General features: G+C 41.0%; 3 protein-coding genes across 4 annotated transcripts; 1 reads left to right on the top strand and 2 right to left on the bottom strand.

Moving 5' to 3' along the window:
- Positions 1-37: 37 nt before the first annotated feature.
- LOC131676680 (zinc finger protein ZFP2-like) lies at positions 38-2,732 on the bottom strand. The gene is made up of 3 exons (XM_058955920.1): positions 1,386-2,732; positions 1,163-1,330; positions 38-1,107 (listed from the first exon to the last, which is right to left on the bottom strand). Exons 1-3 carry the CDS (start codon positions 2,436-2,438, stop codon positions 427-429), a joined length of 1,902 nt encoding a protein of 633 aa, XP_058811903.1. The 5' UTR covers positions 2,439-2,732; the 3' UTR covers positions 38-426.
- A 7,000-nt stretch (positions 2,733-9,732) lies between these two features.
- On the top strand, positions 9,733-12,186 carry LOC131676679 (zinc finger protein 234-like). 2 transcript variants are annotated; one of them, XM_058955918.1, is made up of 3 exons: positions 9,733-10,172; positions 10,231-11,793; positions 11,857-12,186. In XM_058955918.1, exons 1-3 carry the CDS (start codon positions 9,934-9,936, stop codon positions 11,981-11,983), a joined length of 1,929 nt encoding a protein of 642 aa, XP_058811901.1. In that variant the 5' UTR covers positions 9,733-9,933; the 3' UTR covers positions 11,984-12,186. The 2 variants fall into 2 exon arrangements, with proteins under 2 accessions (XP_058811901.1, XP_058811902.1); XM_058955919.1 differs by having other exon boundaries at positions 10,075-10,172; positions 10,251-11,793.
- On the bottom strand, positions 12,150-14,752 carry LOC131676677 (zinc finger protein 883-like). The gene is made up of 3 exons (XM_058955917.1): positions 14,121-14,752; positions 12,489-14,057; positions 12,150-12,423 (listed from the first exon to the last, which is right to left on the bottom strand). The coding sequence occupies exons 1-3, from the start codon at positions 14,345-14,347 to the stop codon at positions 12,276-12,278; spliced, it is 1,944 nt and encodes a 647-aa protein (XP_058811900.1). The 5' UTR covers positions 14,348-14,752; the 3' UTR covers positions 12,150-12,275.
- Positions 14,753-14,868: the final 116 nt, after the last annotated feature.

Here is a 14,868-nt window from a genome sequence, read left to right as displayed (position 1 = left end):
TTTATTCATGTTTGTAAAGAACAACATTGCGACCACAATTCTGGAGCATGCGCCGTTCTGTATCGATAACCATACAATTAGATTTGTTTTTTTTTTCATTAAGATAGGATACAGTGTTCGTATTCAACTCATCAGTATCTGACTTAGCCTTGATGTTTGACCAGTTCAGCGAAAAGGAGAACTTTTAAGAACAAGCACTTGAATCAGACTGGGTAATATAACATCTGACCATAGGTATCTATAAGACCATTTATCTGATATTGATAGAAATTACACTAATTTTTTTTAAAAAAGGAGCACTTTAGCATATGAAAATTACTTTGGATTCACGTAAGCTCGAAAACGATAAAATTGAAGCGCGTACACAATAACGATAGTCGCCAGTAAAATGCAAAACATCTACCTCGCCACTTGTTACTCCCGCTGCTAGAAATTATGTGCAGCAAAATGGTCCTCAAAGTCGGTAACCAGCGCCGACGATAAACCTTCCATCCCGTCATTCAGTATACCACCAAGCATCTCCGGTGTATTCTCGCCGACCGGCTGCGCCGATTCCTCTTCGCCGGCCGGTATCTCATCGACCATCGGCACCTCGTCGATGTCCTTCTGATGCACCGTCCTCATGTGGGTCCGGAATCGGGTCTTCTGCTTAAACTTCCGCACACAGTAGGTACAGTGATAGACCGCAGGTTCACCCGCTCGGTCGCAGCGAACGTACTTCTGGTGGGTGTTCAAAGTTGCTAACGTTGTGAAACCTTTGCCACACTTGGGGCAGTGATGATTCTTTTCGCTTTTGTGTGCTAGGATATGTGTCTTTAGGGAGCTCTTCTGGGTAAAACGTCCACCGCATTCGTCGCAAACGAATGGTTTCTCTGACAGATGGCAGTTTTTGTGGTTATTTAAATTCGATTGCGTTGCGTAAGTTCTCGGGCATATGTCACACCGGAACGGTCTGTTTTCGGTATGCTTTGAGAGCACGTGAGTTTTCAACGTCTGTGATTGAGCGAAGTTCTTTTCGCATAGGTTGCACTCGTACGGACGTTCGTTGTTGTGAATTCGTGCATGAACGTGCAAATTGCTGATGTTGGAAAAAGCTTTCAAGCAGACCTAGTAAAATTGCTTATTTTAGATAAATTATTTTTTATAGTGACAAGCTAATTACCTGGCAGATGTAAGGTTTCTCATTGTTATGAATACGTTCGTGTAATTTCTTTGATGAGTGCTGGTTAAAAGATTTTTCACAGTAACTACACTTGTAGGGTTTTTCCATAGTATGCGTCCGGAAATGTACTTTGAAGTTTCCGGAACTTGTGTATTCAGCTCCGCATATCTGTAAAAAAAATGGCTGAGTCCTACTATTGTTACGGAATAAACTTCCAACTAACCTCACAAGTAAAAGGACGAATCTTGGAATGCAATCTCTTGTGGGTATTCAAACTCGAGGCCTGAGTGAAACTTTTAAAACAAATATCACAGGCAAATGGCTTTTCCCCTGTATGAGTCCTCATGTGAACCCGAAGATATACTGCTTTCGTGAATTCCCTCTTGCAAATTTCGCAAATATGCGGTTGACCCTTTTCACGTTTCTTTCTCTTTTTCGTCTTTTTTGAGTTTTCATTCCCTGTGTCCGAATTCATCGTGGTTTCTTGCTCCATTACCACCTCCGATTTTGCAACTGCCCCAGTATCTACTGATAGTGAATCTTCAGCATTCTCATCAATTTCCAACGAACCGTTCGACTCCATTTGTTCCATCCTTTCCGATTCAGCTTCATCAATTCGAAGGCTCGTTCGCGTCTCGGTTGAACTTACACTGCTACTCGTTGTGCTATAGCTGGAACTACTATCATACGATCCGTCACTACAGCAATCACTAGAATCACTGCTACCACCATCAGCTCCGTCATCATCATCATCATCATCGTCTTCATCATCTTCCCCATCACTACTTTTATCTGCTGAACTATCATCCTCGGAACTACCCCGTCCTTCCTTCCCGGTGGTTCTATAGACAGCGGCGGCTCCGGTGATATTTAGCTGAAAACTGTTAGCTGTCACCATCTCGGTGGAGGAATCCTCCTGTCTCAGCTGAGCTGCGGTAGCCATTGTCAGCTGTGGTTCCGGTCGCTGCCTTTGAACCACTTCGTTCATCATCGATCCGGCAATCACGAGCTGGGTGGATGAAGTTACCGTTGTCGTCGTCGTGATGGGAAACATTTGATTCTGCGAAATCGGAAAGCCTCCGTTGGCTTTTCGCTTTCGCCGCATGACTTTGTTGTACTTATCGATACACTTCTGGCAGATTGGTTCTACCCGACCGTTGACGGGGATGATCTTTAGCTTGAACACCGACTCCAAGAGCCATACGTTGCTTCCATCGCACTCGATGTAATCCATGCTTTTGTGAAGCAATTGGCACAGTTTGCAAAAGTGAACCATTTTTTGGTTGTTTTCTTTCACCGGTTATTGGATTTTTGGTATCTTGCTGGTTCTACGTTATTGTAGATGAATTTAGCGAGGTATGCAATGAGGAATACACTGCGAGAATGCACATTTACACGATGCGGTTTGTTTACTTTAGTATGGTCGATGCCATACCTGCTAGTTTACCAATGATTACAATTGATTCACACTAAAATTACACAATCTGACTAGTGCTTCTGCGATTTTGATTCATTATTTTAATAGTTTTTGTTTCATTTATGTGATTCAAGTGAAATTAAAAAAGCTATGCAAATCAAGCGTATGTAAACAAGACGCCCGATGCTGTCAGTTTATTCGGAGCAAACTGACAGCATAGTGTTGAGATACCCCTCTAAGAAATCGATGTTCAATGCAGGGCCTTCGTTGGGCCAACGTTGGGTGACGTCCAACAAATCGTTCAACAGGCGTTTATTGTTGAACCAGTGTTGGACGATTTTGAAACATTTTTGCCTTTCTCATATAGAAAGGTTATGCAATCACTCTGAAAAACGTCAACCTAATCCCGGCCCGGAGGGCCGAGTGTCATATCCCATTCGACTCAGTTCGTCGAGATCGGAAAAAGTCTGTATGTGTGTGTGTATGTGTGTATGTATGTGTGTATGTGTGTGTGTATGTATGTGCGTATGTGTCAAATAATGTCACTCATTTTTCTCAGAGATGGCTGGACCGATTTGCCCAAACTTAGTCTCAAATGAAAGGTGCAACCTTCCCATCGGCTGCTATTGAATTTTGGATCGATCGGAATTCTGGTTCCGGAATTACGGGTTTCAGAGTGCGGCCACACAGAAATTTCTCATAAAAACTATAGGAAAAATTAAAAATAGAATTTTTATTTTTGATGCTAAATGTATTCAAGGTGCATAAAACGTCGAGATTTGATGCAAAAACGAAAAAAATTTGACGAAGATTCACTTTTTTGGATTTTGCACATTTTTGCCTTTCTCATATAGAAAGGTTATGCAATCACTCTGAAAAACGTCAACCTCATCCCGGCCAAATTTTTTTTTCGACTCGCATAAGGTTTCTGGATTTTAACAGGGGCGTAGTTGATGGTTTACGGAGAGGGGTTACACCCCCCCCTCTACTGTTCACTCCCCTCCTTTAAAAATCTCCTTAAATCACCCCTCAGACCACCACCCCATCCAGCCCTCATACCCCTCCCTTTCAACCCCATCATCTTTAAACCACCACTATATTACAAAGCATACCAATTTAAGCTGGGGAGTCGTTCGTTCATGGGACTTTTGGCCCTCCTCACATACCCACTGTAGCGGTCATGTCATATTCAGCAATATTTTTCAAATTTAGTAGAACCAGTCTGATTTGTTTGCGCCAAGAGTTAGACAACCTACCGTTGATCGACTCTTGGCGCAAACAAATCAGACTGGTTCTACTAAATTTGAAAAATATTGCTGAATATGACATGACCGCTACACCACCCCCGCATGACAAAATGAGTTAGCAAGCAGATAACATTGATCTAATGCTGATTAGGCTAATGGAGTATGATATTTTTTTGTTTCAGGTGTTTCACCGTCGACACGTAGCTCATCAAGTTCGTGGCTGGCATGCCATTGTGTATAAGTGCAAAGTGTACTAAGAATGTAATGGACATTTCCACAATTATGTTGAACATAAAAAGCCTCCGTGCCATAGTTTAGAGAAATGAGAAAGGCACAATTGCACCGCTAGGTGGATTAAAACAGGTTTTTAGGCTTCTCACTGGAATCTGACATTTCAAATACTCACACTGAGATATCGCCTTTTCATACTACCACCCTCCGCTTATAAGCATTTGTTTAACTTTAGGGCAGGATCCGCCAGCTGGCTTCTTTTTCCAAGTAAAATAAATTCTTATTTTGTTAACCCTGTAGAAAATAACATAGTACTGTTCAATATGTTAATACTGCACCTTACTTGTTTAGACTAACTTATTCTAAATTAACCAATTTTGTAGGAATTAACTTGAATACTCCAATTATATCAGATTAAGCTTGATAGAAGAGTCGAAACTATTTTTGATGTGTTTTTAAAAGCTCTGGAAACTTTTTTTTTCGTTAAAAAGCTTATTAATTTATCTAGTTCTTTTGTATCATTCTGATTGTATTTTTTGGTGCAATTAAAGACGATTTTTTGAAGAAACGAAAGTTTCTATTCAAATGCTCGCAATTTTGCTTATAATTTGATGATGGGTCAAGGAGTAGATCATTTGATATACCTTCAGACCCTTTCCGAATTTTTCATTTCCGATGAACATACAAGCACCAATCCATGGTACCGTATTTCATTTATGTTTTGCATCCGAAAATCCGAACGGAACCCGAGCAAACGAAAAGCCCATAATACCCCCATGCTCATCGGGTTTGACATGGGTGTTTGAAATGGGTTCATCCTATGAAAACACCATCACCATGGTCCGGTAGATCCCATATAAAATACCTTATGTTGGTGTATTTATGGGTTATTGAGACCATTTTATGGTGTCTTGATGGTTTTGAATTTTGGCACGGACCATGTTTAAGGTCTTTTCAAGGGTCTATGTGGTGTTTGAACCCATGAATATTTGCTCGGGAAGTCCATTTTGCCTTCCCGCTTTCGAGAACAAAAAATTGAAATACCAAATTGGCTGAAAGCAAATTAAGGACACATTGAATTAAATATTAAAGGCTGTTGCACTTAGAACACAGACAGACATAACACTCGAAAATAATGCTTCGCCCACTTTAACGATCATTTTAAATATATTCGTGGTTGGGACTGCGGCCAAAAAATTGTTCCCAAGCCTGAGGGGTAACCCACCAGCAAATGAGTGTTTGGGACCGTGAATAAAAGGTGGAGCTAGTGCGTAGTACCGTGACAATAAAGGGCATTTCGTCCGCAAAGATTCATCCAGCCAGTTGCCCAAAATTTCGCATTATCGAAAAGTATTGAGCAATCATCAAATTGAAGTTAATGAAAACTGGAAAACGACTCAGGATGCTGCACAAATAGTTCAATGCTGGAACGACATGCCGTTGGGGTTGACAGGCCAGTGTCGGGTTTTCGAAGTAAGTGCGCAGGATTAATTTCCTTTTTCTCGTCATCCATCTTGCACATTTTTTTAAGATGGCACGTATCGAGGCGAAACTGTCGCCACTGAGTGACGTGTATGTTCCGCACAAATCGCTGTCACAACTTTCTAAATCCTAGCACTAGATGCATTGCTACAGAACTAATAATGTGTCCGAATTCTAAGTGCAGCAGACTGTATTCATTTTTGAGTAAAAGAGCATCTGATTGCTGTGAGTCGCGAAGGATATGCTTGTAACTAACTTTATTGATTAAAAGCGCTGGATGAAATGGCCAGGGAGGACCACCGAAATTTTTATTTTACTTCAAGGATTTGTATTTAGTGCTAAAGAATCCTCGGCGGTCCTTCTCAGACAATTTAAACATACCTCGACAAACATATGATTATGGCTTATAAGCTACCCGCTAAAATATACTTTGAGCGAAAATTCCTGACAAACGGTTACTCGCCAATCGCAGATGTTGGCAGTAAACAAAAGATAAAAATTTTCTCTTTCAATAAGTGCTGTGAACTGTCTTCGGCCAACAGCGGTTTGTATGGAATTTTCCGTTCAAAAAGGATTTGGACAGTTGGCTTTTACGCCGTAATCATATGTTTGTCGGTGTATATCCATTCATCCGCTCAATTGAGGATTGCAGATTTCTCCAACTTCTTGAAACCTTCGCTGATTGTAGAGTAGCAAGAATCGCTAGTGTCTAAATCCAAAGAAGTGCTGGGCGAGCGAATACTCTTGAGACATTTTTGCAGAACTTTGGGGAGATTATCGCCAGACACGTTCGCGCGAGAAGTAACGGAGGAAGAGGCTCTCTTCGATTGTCCTAGGTTTTCACTCGCCTGATATGGTCATCCTAATTAAGGTAGTATTAATGGTATTAAGCGCTTTGAAGGTTTCCCTAATAGAAGAGACGTCCCTGTCGAAAATTTAAAGATAACAAGCGACCAGCGTTGCCAGATTCCTCCCAGTCACCCAAGAGACCGTTCTGCTAGATTTTCTGTCAGTCTTGGTTTGGCAGCCCTGTCAGATTTCTGTGCGCATCCTGTCGGGTTAGCTGAGCTAGGGCGTACTTGGTTTCGCTCGCGTTTTCTGGTAAATTTTGACAGGAGCCGAGCAAAACCCTGGCATAACACGGAAACAAAAACCGTGCAAAGATCCTGGCAATTCCTACATGGTAGAAGTTTAGCACGAATCGAGCAAAACATCTGACAATGTTGTAGCAGGAAGCGTACAGAAATTCTGGTCGTACATTCCTGGCTGGATTCTGGTTAAAGGCGAGCAGCATCGGTTAGTTTAACCGCTTCTGTCAGAAACGGTTATTGCATTTGAGCGAATTCTCTGCCAGAATTCTCGCACAAATCGCGTAAAAATTCTGCCAGAATTAATTTCGTTTTGCTCAACTTCTGCGAAATTTTTCCATTTTTTTGACCGGCCTTTTGCATGCTTTTCACAATTGCTGGAAATAATTGTACCTAGGTCTTTGAAACCAAGAATTCACAAATCTAGCTGGATTTTAAATTTAAATTATATTTTTATTTATGTTTATGCAATATACGCAGCAATATCATCATTCAAGGCTTGTATTTAATGTTCATGAAATGTTGATGTGTATAAAAATTGTCCAGAATAGATCTAGCAGCGCTGTTAGTTAACTTTTTCGAAAATTTTATGAACGTTCTTGATTGGCAAAATGGCCAATCATCAGGAACTGGTTCAATATTGAGGTTAGGACCAGCGATGCCATATCTGAAGATATGTCTTCATTTTGAAGACATTTGAAAGGTTGTGAAGACGGGTTTTTCGTTTTGAAGACAAATTTGTTTCGGTTGTCCAACCAATTTCTGGCAGGATTCTGGCTTAAAATCTAAAACCGATTCAGAATCCTGGTCGGTGAAGACAAATGAAGACTTTTTTTTCATGAAATGTGAAGACAATTGAAAAATATACCTGGTATCCCTGGTTAGGACTGAATAAAATTCAGGCTGCTGGTTACCAGTTATCCGAAACCCAATTTTCAGTGGTTTTCATTCAAGAGTGAAGAAATTTGGCGGTATATCTAGAGAAAATTTAGAATAGGACGTAAGTAACAATGAGAGATTCTCGTTGGGTCTTACGCAAGGTGCTTAGAGTTCTAAGGTGATTCGTCTTTGGAGTAACTAGGTGAGCAGCAGACTGCGGGGAAGAAAAATGACAGCGAACAACTTTGTTTACCCACTGAAATCCAAGCAAACATATGGAGTGAACTAGTAACTCGTATCACCTGAGAATAAAAACTCTTCTGTTCATTACTCGGTCGTTTCTATATGCCTCTCGTTTCCGCTGCTGTAAATTTTATGCATTGGATATATTCGGTTTATCCACTCATTAAATGCTTACTAGAAGTATATGCATAAAAATCACAGCAGAATAAAAGAAACGGGAATTGAAAGTATGCTAACTATGCATATTTTTGTTTCCCAGTGTACTCCACTATTTGCATAAGATTTAAGTGACAACCGTCGGCTTTCGATATGTAGGGGAACTCTGGGTAAGACGGACAGGTTGGGTAAGACGAACACATGGTTATTTTAGGCATATAACATATAAAGTTAAATTGAATTATATGAGTACTCTCTCTTCATGGATATCGTTGAATTATGAAGCACTCAGTTGGCCTTGAATATTGTTAAAAGCGAAAAATTTAAGTAAACATTGATAATCAGTAGTGCATCTTCGTGCGGATGTAATTTTTACGTCTCTGAATTTAAGATTTATCGAGGAAAAAATCAATTTTTTAGCGGATTTTTTCTTTTATTTCGATAATGTAACTCTTAAATGACATCTTCGTGGAAAATAACAGGTAAGTTCTTATACGAGTAAATAAGTGCAAGCGTTTAAAAAATATGTGTTCTGGTGGGGCAAGACGGCCAGTCTTGATTAATTCTATTGATTCATCCTTATATGAATGTCTCGCGTGTAGAAACGAAATTCTAGCAGTCAAACGTGGAGAACCATTCAGTTAGCTGAAGTCTCACATGTAATAGACCGCAAGATGTAAGTTAATGTGACCGAGGCTGAATACGGAATTCCTAGGACCTGGAAAAGGTAGAAGACTTTGTGCAGATCTCATATTCTGGCTATGTGTAATCGAGGAACTGATGTTACCAATTGCGTATTTAATATGTAACTTTCCAGTTTTGTATAAATGATTTGTCTGATCATTGGAAGTGATTGTATAGCTCTCTTTATGACAACGGAAAAAAACGATATTAAAAAAATACATCATTTGCTTCAACTTTAAATTGAACCCCAAAACGTTATTATTTCACCTCGAATCAACATATATATTAAGAAGAACCACAAACTATCCAAAACATCCGTTAGAAGCAGTAAATTTTAATATTTTGTATTGTGATCATCCTTTCGGCGACATGTCCGTCTTACCCCCACCATATGTCCGTTTCACCCGCAGTCTGGAAAAAGTTCAGATATTTCTTTGTTTTCTATTTCTTTCAAAAAAGATACTTGTTGATTTTTGTAACATAATCCCTCTGGGCACTCGAAAGCCAACATATGGAGCTACAACATAGAGTATTTCATGTTGACAAAAACATGCTTTTACTATCTCGACAAACATATGATTACGGCCTAAAAACCAACTGTCAAAATCCACTTTGAATGGAAATTCCGGTCAAACCGTTACGCGCCTATCGCAGATGTTGGTAGTAAATGAAAGAGAAAAGTTTTCTCTTTCATAAACTGTTGTGAACTGTGTTGGACTAGTAATGGTTTGTCTGGAATTTCCATTCAAAGTGGATTTTGACAGCTGGCTTTTAGGCCGTAATCATATGTTTGTCGAGCTATGTTTTATTTGAGTATAACCTTAACATGTCCGTCTTACCCCCAGTTCCCCTACTGGAAAATTAGTGCAAAGTGTTATAGTTACGTTGTAATAATCGGAAGAGAAAGTAAACAATCAGAGGCTCTCAACGTTACTTGCGTCCTATTCTAAATTTTCTCCAGAAATATTTCAAGCAATTTTCGTTGCTAAATGAACTCAATTTTTTTACGGTGCACTTCTCATGCTTCCAGTACTTCAGTCGATGCTGTCAGTTTTTCGAAAACATCGGAGAGAATAGCCGTGCGAGAGAGGGTCTCTCTGATAAACATCTGACAATTTTTTATGCACTTGTGTTATATACACAATGCATATGTCACAAAACACCATAATGTCAGCAAAACATTAGGGAGTTTCATTGAATGCGTCGGTTCAGCGAGTTTTGCTGGTGTTAAATAAAAAAAATTCCAACGGAGTGGAGGGTTTCACCCTCGCAATGAGTTTTTTCTTTGTGTTGAATCAAATAGAAGATAGATAATAATTATTGTTACATCTCGAACATCTCATCATGCCCTGTACCGTTCCTACCTGTTTAACCACGGATGGAACGTTTAAGCTTTTTCCGCGGTACGACCTGCTTTCGGAACGGTGGCTCAAGGCAATCCTGGTCGGCACTGGACTGCCGGTAGCAGTTTGTGATAAGCGGGAACTGTCCCAGTACGAGATCTGCGAGCAACATTTTACGACCGTACAGGACACGCAACCGGAGGAGTGTTGGTACCAGGAACCGACTCTGTTCTATCATTGGTATGTAGATTGAAATTAATTTTACGAGTGAGTGATTGTTCCTTTTAATCGATTATAGCAACGGTGATTTACTGGAAGTTGGTAGCTGCCGGTTGTGCTTAAACTTTCATCCCAGTACCAATATGATTGCCATACGCAATATGCTGGAGGGAAAGATTGTCCCTCCCATTGTGTTTCAAATATTGAACATTCACTTTAAGGACGATGATCTCCTGCAGATGATATGCGGCGAATGTATCGCTCGTGCCGAAATATTACATTCAATCTGGGCGGCGTTTCTTGCAGCTGAGAAAGATTTTACGAAGTTGGTAGCGACAGCACAAACCTCGGCACTGGAGATTCACAGTAAAATTGTTTTAGAACATCCGTCCGTAGATGCGTTCATTGAGGAAACAGAACTATGTAGTATCGTAGAAGCTGAGAACGAACAGCCGTTGCAATTAACACCACCTCCAGATGAACCATTGCTTAGGTCACCTTTCACAACAACCAGATGCAGAAACTCGTACAAGCAAAAGACGAAATCGGTTGCATTGAAAGCCGTCGTTGGTAGAAAGTGCTACATCTGCGTAACCGTTTTCGAAGACGCAAACGAGCTACTCCAACATTTGTCGGAAGTACATGCCACAAACGTGGGATACCGTTGCGAAGAATGTTTTTTGAAGTTCCGTCAGGTTATCGCATATAACCGTCATTTGGGTCGACATGAAACAAAAGAACGACCGAACAAGTGTAGCGTCTGTCAGCTTGGATTTTCTTCCCCAAATCAGGTGAAGGTCCATGAAAACAAAGCTCATGGAATTAAAAATAATGCCAAAATTCGTTTACCAGTGACGGCATTGAAAAGCTGTAATATTTGCGGAAAAACATTCAGGTGTAACTCTAAACTGAACTTTCACATACGAAGGGTACACAACAGCCAGGGGGTTCCTACCTGTAACATATGCGACAAGACCTTCACAGCTAAGTCAAGTTTGGAACGACACATGCTTTTACACACGCAAGAAAAACCTTTCGTTTGCGACTTGTGTGACACCAGCTTTAGTCGTTCGCTTGATCTTAAGAATCATGTAAGAATGGTGCACGAAGGTTTAAATCCTCACGTTTGTGGCGAATGTAGTGAACAATTCAAAAACTATCACGCTCTTTGCAAGCATCGTAAGATTGTTCATTTAAACAGACCTCCGCCAGCGGTACCGTTTAAGCCGTATCACTTGATCTGTAAGCTCTGTAAGCGACCTCACAGAAAATCTAGTGAACTGATCGAACATATTCAACTGGACCACTCTAATGAAACGTATCCATACGTACAGTGTCCGGATTGTCCAAAAACGTTTTTGTCTACTCAACATCTGAGTTGCCATAAAGAGATTCATACGGACAAGTACACCTGTATTTACTGTGGCGTGCGCAATGCGACAATTTACCGGCTGCAAACTCACGTCGAAAATCATCACAATGAAGAGCGTAGGTATGACTGTCCAATCTGCAACAGTAAATCGTACAAATCGGCATCCGCCCTGCGAACGCACGTGCTCACCCATAGCCGCGGGAAGCAATATCGGTGCGATATATGTCGGAAAGATTTTATGCGAAAGGATCAGTTGAATATACATCGCCGGTGAGAAAGAGTCTATAGTAGTTGGTTTGTTAATGAAAAGGAATTGTTTTTTTTTGGTTACAGAATCCATACAGGGGAGAAACCTTTTAAGTGTGAAATCTGTCAGAAAAGATTCAGCGATGGTGCATCGTACTGCAAGCACAAGAAGCGCTGCTTGCGATTGTCTTTGAACAGTGATGAGTCTGTTTGAGGGGCGCTGAAAGCAGCTCATGATCACGAAGGATTCACAAAGGCTGTACTATTGATACGTTTAAGTTATATTGCCTATAAGCTATACCAAATTGTAGTATGTACAGTCTAAAAGAATTTACATCACCACAGGATATTTCAATCAATATAATGCAAAATACAGCTAATAATCTCTTATTGAATAGTTTATTTGCGAGCCACACAAACCCATTTATATGGGACCTCATCGTATTCTATTCTGATAGCTTTCACATCCCATCCTTGGCATCCAGGATGGCTTTGCTTTGCCACCCTTAATTCTCCTCGTTCGCACTATCGTCCATATGCTCGCTCTTAGCTTTAAACGCTTTGCACCGCTTTTTGTGGTTGCAAAATGTCCCATCGTCGCCGAAACGCTTCAGACAGCCAACGCACTCGAATGGTTTTTCCCCGGTGTGTATACTGAAAAAAAAAAAAACAATCGGAATATTGAACATCGACAGGCTATCATATCAAATCAAACTTACCGTCTGTGAATGTTCAGCTGACACTTTCGCCGAAAAACTTTCGGACAGAACTCACACTGTAGATTCTTCTCCTTGTTATGTATAGCGACGTGTACTGCTAGACGACGCGAGGTAGTGTATGTATTTCCACAGGTCGGACAATCGAATGTACGACCATCCGGATGCTTCGCTTCCATGTGGAACTGTAACCGTTGACTGTTGGTATGACGGGCACCGCACACCGCACAGGCAAATTTGTCCGTATGGATAGATTTGTGCTGCGATAGCCGATTCGTGTTGTAAAAGGTTTTAGGACAAACAGCGCACTTGATCATAGGGTACTCTTCATTTTCGTGAGTCTGCTCAATGTGTTTGATTAATTCGCTGCACGTTGCTACCTGCTTTTGGCAGAGTTTGCAAATTTCTATCAGTTCAATGTGTGGTTTCGGAACGTAATTCTTCGTGAGTTTTAAGTGAACGCGCTGCCGGTGAAAATATAACGCTTGGTAGCTTTTGAATTCTTCATTACATTCCGTGCAAACGTGAGGATTTCTACGTTCGTGGACGATACTCTTATGATGTCGCATATCAAGTAAACGTCGAAAACTTACACCGCACTGATCGCAAGTGTAGGGGTTTTCGCTAGTGTGCAGAAGCATGTGTCGCTCAAGGCTGAATTTGGCGGTAAAAGTTCGCTCGCAAATACTACACTTGGGAATTCCGACTTTCAGATGAACCTTCTGAATGTGATCGTTTAGTCTGCCTCGGTGTGAAAACTTCTTGCCGCAAACTTCACAAACTATTTCAATCTCTGAATTTTTGGCTATCTTTACATTGTGCTTTCCTCCATGGACCCTATTTTCATGCTTCTTACAGTGGTTTGCGGAGGCAAATCTCAGCGGACAATCATTGCATTTGTGCGGTCGTTCCGTTTCGCTGTGTCGGCTCAAGTGACGATTGTACATTACCAAGACGGGAATATCCAGCGAGCATTCCTCGCATCGATATGTCGTTTTGGTAGTATGCTTTTCCGTTAAGTGCAGTAGCAACTCGTTGGCATCCGCGAAAACTGTGACACAAATGTAACATGTTTTCTTCACTTGATCCTTAATTTTGATCGGTGAAATAGCATTTTCCTTAGGGAGGTCAGTTTTAACACGTCTCGAGCCCCGACGTGGTATGTTTTCAGTGTCTCCTAGCGACAACTCGGACTCGTTCGGTTTCCATTCATCAATACTATCCTCTTCGTCATACATCTCCGTGTAGTCCAATGTCATTTCTTCTTTTACATCCACTTCGACCTTCACAAGTTGATGTTCTTTGGCCTGTCCAATTCGAACTAACTGTTCATACGCAAGTTCCGTTTCTGCGCTTTTCCGTTTAATTGTATTTATTATTTCAATTCGGGTGAAACATTCCTGGCAAATCAGTTTCAGCATCCCGTTACTTTGGAGGATAATATTTAGTGACTCATAAACATGGGCAGCGATTGGTTTGCCTTCTAAATAGGCTTCTGGTGATATCATTTCGCTGCTGTCGTAGAATGCCATACATAGGCGACAGCTGCTCACTTCGACATGGTGTCCAAAACTAAAACATAATAATTAAATTTTAGATAATATGCAATCTAAATATGTAAGAAAATCATTCCACCAATTCATGAATCTGCTTGGCTCTCGATAACTGCTACCACATTCGAATAGCGCAGGCGGGAAGTGCGAATCGCAAATCTCGAGCCCTGCCGGATCTATTTCAATTTGCATCCCTAGTCCGGTTCCGAGCTGAATAGCTTCGAACCATCGTTCTGCTAGCGTGTCATGGCTGGGGAACTGTATCATAGTTCCCTCGTGTTGGTTACAGGTTGGTATGATACAGGGCATTTTTACTCCGCACAAATACGCTGCTGGATTCAAACGTTTCGCTTCGAGATGTCCCGTGGCAGTTCTACAATGGTAACCTGTACGTACACCTCACGAAACCTGATGCGGTGATACACACAGTGGATGAGTTTTGAGAACCCGCGGAAGATGTTGATCAGTTTCGTGTTGAAGGCGAGCTTTCGCTTTGCGCAATGTTCCGGAATGGAGGGACGGGCACGATTGTTGTTGTTGGATTTCGAAGGTTTTTTCTTTGAACTGGTATGAGGTATACAAATGCAACTAACGGGGTTTCGTGAGCTAATAAATTTCAATTACTGTTTCAATATAATATTAATTCTCTCAATGAAAAACACAACGATAAGCAATGTTTACACAAAATTTGTCCATTTTGACGGTTTGCTCTAAAACAACTAGTACGTTTACTGCCACAATCTAGTACCGCAAACTAAGGAGCTCGAATGCTTGGTCGAATGTAGTCGCGATCGAATGCGATATGTAGTCACGTAGTGCTCTACAGACAC

This window comes from Topomyia yanbarensis, chromosome 1 (genome assembly GCF_030247195.1).
Source record: "Topomyia yanbarensis strain Yona2022 chromosome 1, ASM3024719v1, whole genome shotgun sequence".
Taxonomy (NCBI): domain Eukaryota; kingdom Metazoa; phylum Arthropoda; class Insecta; order Diptera; family Culicidae; genus Topomyia; species Topomyia yanbarensis.
The sequence above is the reverse complement of the archived record's forward strand: the minus strand, read 5'-3'. Positions and strand labels throughout refer to the sequence as shown.

Bases quoted from the DNA above. Each gene is read 5' to 3' on its own strand.
- LOC131676679 (XM_058955918.1), top strand. From the start codon at position 9,934: ATGCCCTGTACCGTTCCTACCTGTTTAACCACGGATGGAACGTTTAAG. The intron at 10,173-10,230 runs GTATGTAGATTG...AATCGATTATAG, and splicing joins CCGACTCTGTTCTATCATTG to CAACGGTGATTTACTGGAAG. The intron at 11,794-11,856 runs GTGAGAAAGAGT...TTTTGGTTACAG, and splicing joins CAGTTGAATATACATCGCCG to AATCCATACAGGGGAGAAAC.
- LOC131676680 (XM_058955920.1), bottom strand. From the start codon at position 2,438: ATGGTTCACTTTTGCAAACTGTGCCAATTGCTTCACAAAAGCATGGAT. The intron at 1,331-1,385 runs GTTAGTTGGAAG...TTTTTTTTACAG, and splicing joins TTCGTCCTTTTACTTGTGAG to ATATGCGGAGCTGAATACAC. The intron at 1,108-1,162 runs GTAATTAGCTTG...CAATTTTACTAG, and splicing joins AGAAACCTTACATCTGCCAG to GTCTGCTTGAAAGCTTTTTC.
- LOC131676677 (XM_058955917.1), bottom strand. From the start codon at position 14,347: ATGCCCTGTATCATACCAACCTGTAACCAACACGAGGGAACTATGATA. The intron at 14,058-14,120 runs GTGGAATGATTT...ATTATGTTTTAG, and splicing joins CCAAGCAGATTCATGAATTG to TTTTGGACACCATGTCGAAG. The intron at 12,424-12,488 runs GTAAGTTTGATT...TTTTTTTTTCAG, and splicing joins CAGCTGAACATTCACAGACG to TATACACACCGGGGAAAAAC.